At 41.4% G+C, this 10,396-nt stretch overlaps 1 protein-coding gene across 1 annotated transcript in view; it reads right to left on the bottom strand.

Annotated features, from left to right (window-relative positions):
- Positions 1-1,429: 1,429 nt before the first annotated feature.
- Positions 1,430-10,396, bottom strand: part of LOC112412840 (ornithine transcarbamylase) — a 19,356-nt gene continuing 10,389 nt past the window's right edge. The window contains exon 4 of the mRNA XM_024764567.1: positions 1,430-1,563. Within this exon, the coding sequence (XP_024620335.1) occupies positions 1,430-1,563 (134 nt within the window). The remainder of the gene's footprint in view (positions 1,564-10,396) is intronic.

The raw sequence follows: 10,396 nt of genomic DNA, 5'->3' as shown, positions 1-10,396 counted from the left end.
AACTAAGAGGTTTAAAGATGAGTTATTTCAAATCTCTTCAGCAATTCAAATGAGGTGGATTTTTAGTATATACTAGGGTAGCTGCCATAAAAAGCAGCCAGTGTGTGCAAGGAGTTGCTTTATGGCACATCGTTTTCAGAAAATAATCATTAGTCTTAGATATCAAGGGCGAAATATTTAAACAAAGACATTTGCTCTGTATTTCTCAATCAGACATGATACAATAGTGAGGGCACTGCATGGGGAGTCAGGGGGCCTATGTTTCGGTCTCTAACTATAGTTAAGTGGTTAAGAGCCTTTTCCCACCTCCACTTTCATCTAGGTAGGGCTGAGCTAATAGTACTTGCCAATAGAATGTGAGTGGAAGTGATTGTGCCACTTTCCTGCTAATGTGGCTTTAAAGCAAGCATCCTGTCTCCATGCTATCTTCCCCTAGCTCCTGGCTGGATGCTGACACCCAGGATAACCTTGGAGGCCACATGTTGAAGATGGTAGAGCCATTCTCATCCAGAGTTCCTGAATGGCCACACAAATAATCAGTCCTTCCGTCTTATCAATCAGGAACATTTGCACTATGTTAAGCCATTGACATTTTGAGATTTTTGTGTTATAGAAGCTAGTATGTCCCTAATTAAGTTGTTTCACTTCTTTATGCCAATATGTTTGGGTTGTTATAAGGATTAAATGAGTTAGAACAATGCCTGACACAGAATAAATGTTCAATAAATGTTAGCTATTAATATCACTACCTGCTCTGATGCTAGCAGGTTATGGGTCATTGAACATGTCAGTTTCCCTGGACCTCCATTTCTTCAACTGTAAAGCATAAGAGTCATGCTTGGACTTCCCTGGTGGCGCAGTGGTTAAGAATCCGCCTGCCAACACAGGGGACACGGGTTCGAGCCCTGGTCCGGGAAGATCCCACATGCCCGGAGCAACTAAGCCCGTGCGCCACAACTACTGAGCCTGCGCTCTAGAGCCGCGAGCCACAACTACTGAGCCCGCATGCCACAACTACTGAAGCCCGCGCGCCTAGAGCCCGTGCTCCGCAGCAAGAGAAGCCACCGCAGTTAGAAGCCCGCACACCGTAACAAAGAGTAGCCCCCGCTCACCGCAACTAGAGGAAGCCTGCGTGCAGCAACGAAGACCCAACACAGCCATAAATAAATAATTAATTGATTAATTAATTAATTTTTTAAAATGTCATGTTTGATGACCGTATTTCCCAAAGTTTGAAATTTTATAATCAGAAACCTCTTCAAATTGCTAAGAAAAAATATTATCTTAACCCATGGAAAGTGGCCAGAGGATGAGGGAGAGGCATTCAGAACATCAGATAAAGAGGGAAAGAAGGAAAACAGAGAACAGTCCAAAGGGTGCCGAGAGGGAAAACCACTATTTAAAGAGAAGCATATTTTCTTTTTGACATTTATCCATCAATTCTGAAATAAGCTTCAAAGAGAAGATTTACAAACCGTGCTGTGTCCATGAGACTTTCATTCACACCCAAATGAATATCTTGTGTGGTAAGAAAACAAGGGTGTCCTCCCAGAAGTGCAAAGCCTACAGTAAATGAGAGAGAAAAAAGACATTTTGAAAAAAAGAAAGTAGCCAACAAAATTGTGAGCAATCAGCACCATCTCAATTGAAAAGTCAAAATCTTTCAATCTCACCAGCCTCTCTGATAGGGAATTCCCAGGGAAAGCATGATGAGGAACGGAGAGAAGTAGATGAAATTTTCTGTACCAGCGCTTAACTCTCCTTCAGATGTGTGCCCATTTCTCCACCCTCTTGTTCAGATCTTGGCAATATGGGGCATGTTCTCATTTGGAGACTATACCTCATTTTTATTCTTTAAAATATATAATGATGTCCACCAGGAAAATGGGAAAATAAACTGTAGTATGGGATATCATGGATTACAATGGAATACTATTCAGTAATAAAAAGGAACGTACTACTATACATACAGCATGGATGAATCTGACAAACATTATGCTGAATGAAAGAAGCTAGACACAAAAGAGTACATAATGTATAATTCCATTTATATGAAGTTCTAGAATGGGCAAAACTAACATAGAGTGGCTGAAATTAAAACACTAGTTGCTTCTGGAGAGGCTGATTGGCTGGGAAGGAGCATTGGTGAACTTTCTGGGGTTACAGGAATACTTTATACCTTGATAGTTTGTACGTTACAAACCCGTATACGTGAGTATATGTATTCCTCAACACTTATTGAACTGTACACTTAAGATCTGTGCATCTTCCAGTATATAGATTATAGGTTAATTTTTTAAAATAAATTTATTTTGTTTATTTATTTTTGGCTGCATTGGGTCTTCGTTGCTGCACGCGGGCTTTCTCTAGTTGTGGTGAGCGGGGGCTTCTCATTGCAGTGGCTTCTCTTGTTGTGGAGCACAGGCTCTAGGTGCATGGGCTTCAGTACTTATAGCACGTGGGCTCAGTAGTTGTGACTCGTGGGCTCTAGAGCGCAGGCTCAGTAGTTGTGGCACACGGGCTTAGCTGCTCCGTGGCATGTGGGATCTTCCTGGACCAGTACTTGAACCCGTGTCCCCTGCATTGGCAGGCAGATTCTTAACCACTGCACCACCAGGGAAGCCCAAGCCCTTAATTTTTTAAAAATTGAAAATAAAGTGAGTATTGAAATGGCAATTTCAGGTCACTAAAAGTCAGCAAGATCAGAAGGTCATTCAACTGCTGTATTTATCCTCCAACCAAGACAGGGCTAAGCACCACTCACATATTGCCCTCACCACTTTTCAGCCCTCCATGGGATGTGAGATTATTGCAGACATCTGAGCAGATGAGGATGGCTCCTTCCCCACCCTCATAACACATTCCATTGGTCTGGGGAGGATGACACAGAGAGGGGCCTGCCCCAAGCCATAGCTAAACTCTGTGGTAACAAGGAGAGCCCTTTTACCACATACCCTGAGGCAAAATTATGGGAAATGGTGACATCCAATCAGAACTTTACTTTCTCATTTGAGACAGGTTCAATAGGCAGGCTTTCTTAGATATACAATGTAAAGGCAAATAAGTATAATTACAAGATAGAGACTTGTCTGAGGAATTTTGCAAACATTACTTTTTTCCTCCTTATTGTAATATACCTACTTTGTCTTTTGGAAAATATGCAGCAGTCACAATTTTCTAATCCTACTTGTTTCCCATGAGAAAGCAGGAAATCATTAATCTCATGGTGAGTTGGGGGACAAAGAGTTTTAGACTCATGAAGGGGAATTTGACCCAAAGTCTCACGAAACAGCCCACTGAAACCCTAATGCAATTTGAATGTGGATAGGTGATATTAACAAATCATTTTTATTAGGTATGATAATGATATTGTAGCTATACAGAAAATATTCTTATTTATTTGAAATATGCATACTGATATATTTTGAGGTAAAATTTCATTGTAGCTTTAATTTACTTTAAAGTATTTCACTAACTGGGACTTCTCTGGCAGTCCAGTGATTAAGACTCCATGCTTCCACTGCACGGGGCACGGGTTCGATCCCTGGTTGGGGAACTAAGATCCCGCATGCCATGCTGCGTGGCCAAAAAAAAAAAAAATTTCACTAAGAAAAATGAACAGGTAAATCAAAGAAGGCAACATATTAACAGTTGATTGATGTAAGGGGTATTGGGGTGCTCATTATGCTAATCTTTCTACTTTCTGTTCATTTGAAAGCTTTCCTAAGTAAAACAACAACAAAAAATCCACGACAAAACAACTGTTCTCATTTCTGTTACTACATTTAAAAAATAATTATATTCTGCCTATTTCATACTTAAAAGTATTCTCTTATAAATGCCCCGACCAAATGGTTTTTTAGCTACAGGTCACTATGTTCTGACTCTAGCAATGACTAGTCACAGAGCGCTACCAGGTGATGGCACTTCAGAAACTTTCTTCCATTGAATCCTTCACTCTGACAAAGAGCATATTAGATATTATTGTAAGAATTTTATAGACAGGAGTTTTGAGAGTCAAAGAGTCTAAAAACTTGTTCAAGATTGTTTTTAAGAACCTAGAGCTTTCTCCTAGGAGAGCCAGCCCCTAAGCCAACTTACATTGGGATCTACAGGAGACAGGACAACATAGTGGAACTGGATTCAGTCTTCATCTGAAAATCAGGCAGTTTGCCTAGAGCCCTAAGATCCCTTGCAGATCTGATGTGCTACATCCCAGGTAGAATGAGAGAACATGAAACACACAAACAGTCCTACTTGCTATGGGCCTTGTAATAAAGAATCTGACTCAATTTATGATGTTTGATTGCTACCCACCATCGCCCTCCCTTCTCCCCCTGCCCTGTGCATGGGCATCTTCACCCCAGCCTCACCCCACAACCACAATAAAAGCACAAGCCATATAATTTTCCTGCTCTCTAACGCCACTTTGGGACCAATTTTGGAGCTAGCCCTACTCTCCCCAGAAAGCCACATTATGTGAATAGTAAACCTTTTCATACCCTCTTGGTGCAAGTATGTTATCCTCACTGTCAACAATCAAACCAAATTTTGGTGGGAGGCACATCTTGTCTCTGTGGAGTAACCACAACAGGTCCTAGCCTCATGGCATGGTTCTAAAATTTATTCATTCATTCTAAAAGTATGTGCCTGGTGCTGTTCTAGGCACTGTGAAAAGCATTGTAAACAACAAGGTACAAGTCCCTGCCTACCTGGAACTTTCATTCTAATGGGGGAGAGATAGATAATAAACTGAGTGGGTAAATTAAATATCTTGTATGTTAGATGTTGACAAGTGCTACATGAAAAATAGAGCAGGGAGGGAGGATAGGCAATGTAAGGAATAGGAGTTATAATTTTAACGTGGTCAAGGAAGCCGCATTGAAACATACAAGACAGTGGGAAGAGCATGTCTTGAGGGCCTGAGGAAGGTTCATGACTGGTGGATTCACGGCACAACAACAAAGTTAGTGTGGAAGGTATAGAGTGTGTGAGGAGGAGAGTAATAGTTGATGAGGCTGCAGAAGGAAGGTGGGGAGGAAGCAACAGCTTTGACTTTTGTCTGAGTAAGACGGGAAGCCATGAGAGGGTTGGAGCAGAGGATGACATGATTGGACATATGTTTTAATAGAACATCCATAGTGGGGCAAGGGCAGGAGCAGGGAGACCAGTCAGGACACTTGCAAAAATCTGGCTGAGAATCGATAGCTTGGACCAGCATAGTAACCACTGAAGCAATGAGAAAATGATTGGATTCTTGATATATTTTGAAAGTAGAGCCAGCACTCAGTTGATAACCTTACTTCCCACCTCAATGAAAAAAATGGTAACAGAGAACTTCCAGATTCCATCACCCCATTTCCATACTTGTCAGCATCTGTACCCATATGTTCTGCTTCCCCTCCTGTTCAGCATAGATGAACTTTCCATACCCCATGTATGAACTAGAAGCCATGCCCCCTCACCTACTCAAGAATGTTGCTCTACCAACTCTTCCCTTTCTCTCTTACATTACCTGCATCGTGAATAGGCTATTCTAATTTTTTCACTCATTAATTTTAAAAATGCAAACTTTCTCTTGTCCTTATTTCCCTTGCCAGGTATCCTTTTAATTCTTTGCTCTCTTTGCAGCCAAACTCTTGTTTTTGCTTTCTCTCTCCAGTTCCTCATCTCATTTCCTTCAAATCTATTCCCATAAGTCTTTGGCCCCCCAACATGGCACCAAAACTCCCCTCACCAAGGTTACCAATGACTTTCACATTGCTACATCTAGTGGCCATTTCAGTTCTTATTTTTCTTGACCTTGGAGCAATTAACAAAGTTGTTCACCGCCTTGTCCTTGATAAACTTTCTTCGCACACCATCCAGGACACCACACACTCTTGCTTTTACGTCTACCTTGGTAGTTGCTTCTTCTCAATCTCCATTGCTGGTTCTTTCTCTTTTCCTTTACCTCTTAATGTCGATGTTCCCCAGGGCTAGTCCTTGGTCCTCTTCTCTCCATCTACACTTATTTCCATTATAATTGTATCTGGTCCCATAGCCTTAAATACCATCTGTATGCTGATGACTCCCAAGTATTCTAGGTCAAATTTCACTCCCCTACTCCAAACTAATACCCAGCTGCCTCTTCAACATCTTTGCTTGTGTGTCTAAAAGACATCTCAAACTCAATACTTCCAAAACTGATCTCTTGATTTTCCCCTCCATCCTGCCTGACCTGCTCTATCCTGCTCCATCCTGCCCACAGTTGCTCAGACAGAAACCTTGAAGTCGTCCTTGATGCCTCTCTCTTACCTGATACATCAGGAATCTTGTTGGCTCTCCCTTCGAAACATATCCCGAATCTGGCCCTCCTACCCCTTCCTCTGCCACCACCCTGGCCCCAGCCTCTATGTACTATAGCAACCTACTGACAGCTTTCCCTGCTTCTATCTCATCTGCACCCCCAGCCCCGAAGTTTATTTTCAACAGAGCAGTCAGAGAGATCCATTTAAAATGCAAGTTAGGTCACATTCCTCCTCTGTTCAAAACCCTCCAAAGATTTCCCTATTGTACTCAGAGTAAAAGGCAAAGTCCAAATAATGGAGTACATGTTTCTCCCTCACTTCCAGGCAGTCTTCTCCTTGCCGAGAGCGCTTATCACCTTCCAACGTGATATATCATCCACTTAAAATGTATTATGTCTATTGTTTTTCGTCTGTGTACCAACTAGAATGTCAGCTTCATGAAGGCAGGGATTTACCTCTCTTTTTTTCACTGATATATCAATCTCAGGAACCTAGAATAAACACTGGTACATAGTAAGTATTCAACAAATACTTACTGAACAAATGCAGGAAGGATTTTGACTCTGGAGAGAGGACCCATTCTTTTCACTTGCAAACATCTCCTAATTTTGTTTACGGAATTTTCTATTACGTGTGAAGTGAGCTAATGCGATTTAGTGGCGATTATAATCACTAATCACTCTTGAGCCCTTAATCTATTTCTAAACCGGGAAAGTCACCTAAACAAAAATGAATACTGCACATTCATCAAGAAAGCATTTACGGTGCACCTACGATGTGCCTGGCACAGGGATGAATGCCATTGAGGGTTGGGGACTGTGGAGGAAGATTTCAGAGAAAGTTTAAGGCCTCCTGGCAAGTCTGCTTGAAGTCATACTCTTACTTTGACTAGAAGTCATTTTGCTGTGACAACCCAGGATTTGTTTGTTGCCTTTTCATTTTTCTCTTTGTGCTATAACGAAGATTCCCGTCAAGCCTGGGCTTATGAGGTAGGGGTAGGAAGAGAGGTTACAGAAAGTGTTAAGAAATAGGAGTGGAAGCTGTGAATGAAGAATGTTGCCTGCCCTGTCGGCACACAAATGATTCTGTGGGCTATTATCAGCCACTACCACCGCCGCGAGGGTGAGTCCTGAGGGAGCTCCGAATGGAGACAAAAGGGCTGCCCACTGCCAAGCCCTCAGTCACTACAGCCACCCCAGCAGCGCACCCTGAGGGGACTCAGGATGGGAAAGAATGGGATACTGGCCCTAGATAATGAAGGTGCATATCAAAGGAATGATTTCCACGAGCCCAGATTCTTGCTTCTTCCCATACATAAAAAAGATGTCTGGTTTTCTTTCATTAACGGTAATTTTTTGATGTTCCGACTACCTGGATTTTGTTGCAAACACTCCTGTATATCCTGGTTCCCCCCTCACCTCTTCAGAACAGTCCCTCAGAGCTACCTGAGAGGCTGCCTTCCAGGCTTAAGTCCTCAGCAAGTCCACCGAATAAAACATAATTCTCAACTTTTAGGTTGTGCAATTTTTTTCAGTCGACAAAGCCTTCAGCAGTTCTTGAAGAAGATTAAATGGGAGGACATTGCTTCTAAGAAGGAATTGCCTCCGCAATTTTTGGTCACCGATCGAAAAGAAGCCTCAGACCCCAGTCCAAAAGTACAGGTCGAGCATTCACCAGTTCATCAGACGTGGATGGCATTAAGTGGTTCTGGAAGGTGTCAGAGGTTCTGAGAAGCCACCAGGAGCTGCCATTGCTGAAGAAAGGAGGACAGCTGGATGGGTCTCTACTCTCTCTTCGCTCTTCATCCAGAGGAGTTTGTTTTTATCTGTTTCACTTGTTTATGCATACACATCAGATATTTTTGAACAAAGGATTTCACCTGTTAATATCTTAATTTCTGTCTGGGAAAATAAAAGTACATCTTATTTTACTGTTTCTTTTCCTCACGGATCTCTGCAAGCTTTGGAGGAAGGGGTATAAATAGAATTCACGCTCTGGAAATGTAAAGGCTCTGAGAGCTCTTGCTGGTAGAACTAAGGCAGCTATTAACCTCTCTGTGCTTCACTTTCATTCCTGCAGCATGGTATCACGTTTTTTATATTGCCACCTCTGTAAAGATGATGAATTTGAAACGGCTTGGAAAGCACTAGCTTCCATTTCACCTTGAAAGTCAAATACCAGTGTTGAATAATGAAAAGAACCGTCTCGTAGGATGCCCTGTGCATTTTTCCATCAGCTGCCGCACTTACCAAGATTAATAAATGTATCCACCTATCTGCTCAATTAATTTGCAATAAAAGAGTATAGTCATCAGTAGACACACAGGAGAATTGTACAGTTTGGCAGGCAGGCATACACAAAGAGTGGGTGAGGAATGTATAAGCTACAACTACACACACAGCAACATCGATACAGCTCCCAAACATAGTGCTGGGCAAAAGAAGCCAGACACAAAAGAGCATATGCTGAATGACTCCATTTCTATAAAGTTCGAAAACAGCAAAACTAATCTGTGAGGTTAGAAGCCAGGATAATGGTTACCCTTTGGGGGCAGAGCAGGGGTTGGGCGGGGGGAGTAGCGACTGGAAGAAGATACAAGGGAGGGCTTCTGGGTGCTATTCACATCCTATTTCTCTATCTGGGTATTAGTTACAAGGATGTGTTTACTGTAATAATTCATTGAACTGGACACAATGATTTGCACACTTTTCTCTAGCTGTCTTACATTTTAATAAAAATACTACATGGGCAATTAATATGGCTTGATTTGGGTGAAGAATTTTTTTTAATTATTTTTTTAAATTAATTTTTATTGGAGAGTAGTTACAATGTTGTGTTAGTTTCTGCTCTACACTAAAGTGAATCAGTTATACGTATATCCACTCTTTTTTAGATTCTGTTCCCATATAGGTCATTACAGAGTATTGAGTAGAGTTCCCCATGCTATACAGTAGGTCCTTATTAGTTATCTGTTTTACTGGGTGGAGAATTTTATTTTGTCCCCCGAGATAAGTATAAATGCTGCTGTATCTTTGCAACTCAGGCCTGGGATGGAAGCCTCAAGGACTGTCCTCTGAGGATCACCCCATCCCAGAGGCTGACACAAATCTGGGGTAGCAATTGACAGTTTTAATTACATCCTATTTTCATTCTAAATACCAAGGTAACAGGTTTTGATGAAAAATTGTGTTAACCGACAACCATTAAGATGCACATGTACACAGTAGAAATGCTCTGCCATGTTGGGGGTTGAGGTTTACCATTTCTGTACGCATTTAAATCAGCTGCTTACTCTGACTGATTCTCCTACTGTTGAGTTTGGCAGGATGCCATATGCAGTGAGACCCATGGGTATTTATTGAGGATAGTGATGAATATTCTGTGAACCATAACTTTTTGTGGTCATATGTTCCTTTTCTCATATATTTGTTATAGTTTGTAATTTTGTGCAGATTTCAGAGCATTTTTTTTTTGGCCTTGCCACACGGCATGCAGCATCTTAGTCCCCCGACCAGGGATCAGACCTGTGCCCCCTGCAGTGGAAGCGTGGAGTCTTAACCACTGAACCGCCAGGGAAGTCCCAGAGCGTTTCTCTATAGAAAACCATCATTTAACAAAATGCTTAATGCCACCTGTAGAAACAGCTTTATTGGAATAAAACATGACTAATAAATGTCTGAATTAAATTAGACACTTACAAACACATTTAATAATAGCTTCTAATCCTGGGTCTGCCATTTATTAGCTATATGTCTGTGGGCCTTTTGCTGAACCTATTTCAGCCTGTTTTCCTCAGTGGTCTCACCCTCATGGAATTGTCATGAGGACTAAGTGAGATAATCCATGTAATTAATGTAGAGCACTTAGCACAGGGTCTGTACCCAAAAGCTTATTAAATCTTCACTCTTGGTTTTATTAGTAGCTTAACTACCACGTGATATGTGCATGGTAAAACTGATCACTTATTCAGGGGTATTTAAATCGAAAATAACATTTGAACAGAGAAACGTGGTAGACAACACTAAGAACCAAGAAAAAATAATCTGAAAGAAACTTAAAATTGAGAAATTTCTATATATTAATCGATTCTTTTTTTTTTTTTTTTT

This window comes from Neophocaena asiaeorientalis, unplaced genomic scaffold (genome assembly GCF_003031525.2).
Source record: "Neophocaena asiaeorientalis asiaeorientalis breed wild unplaced genomic scaffold, Neophocaena_asiaeorientalis_V1.1 scaffold870, whole genome shotgun sequence".
Classification (NCBI taxonomy): Eukaryota; Metazoa; Chordata; class Mammalia; order Artiodactyla; family Phocoenidae; genus Neophocaena; species Neophocaena asiaeorientalis.
This window is presented reverse-complemented; position numbering and strand designations above follow the sequence as displayed.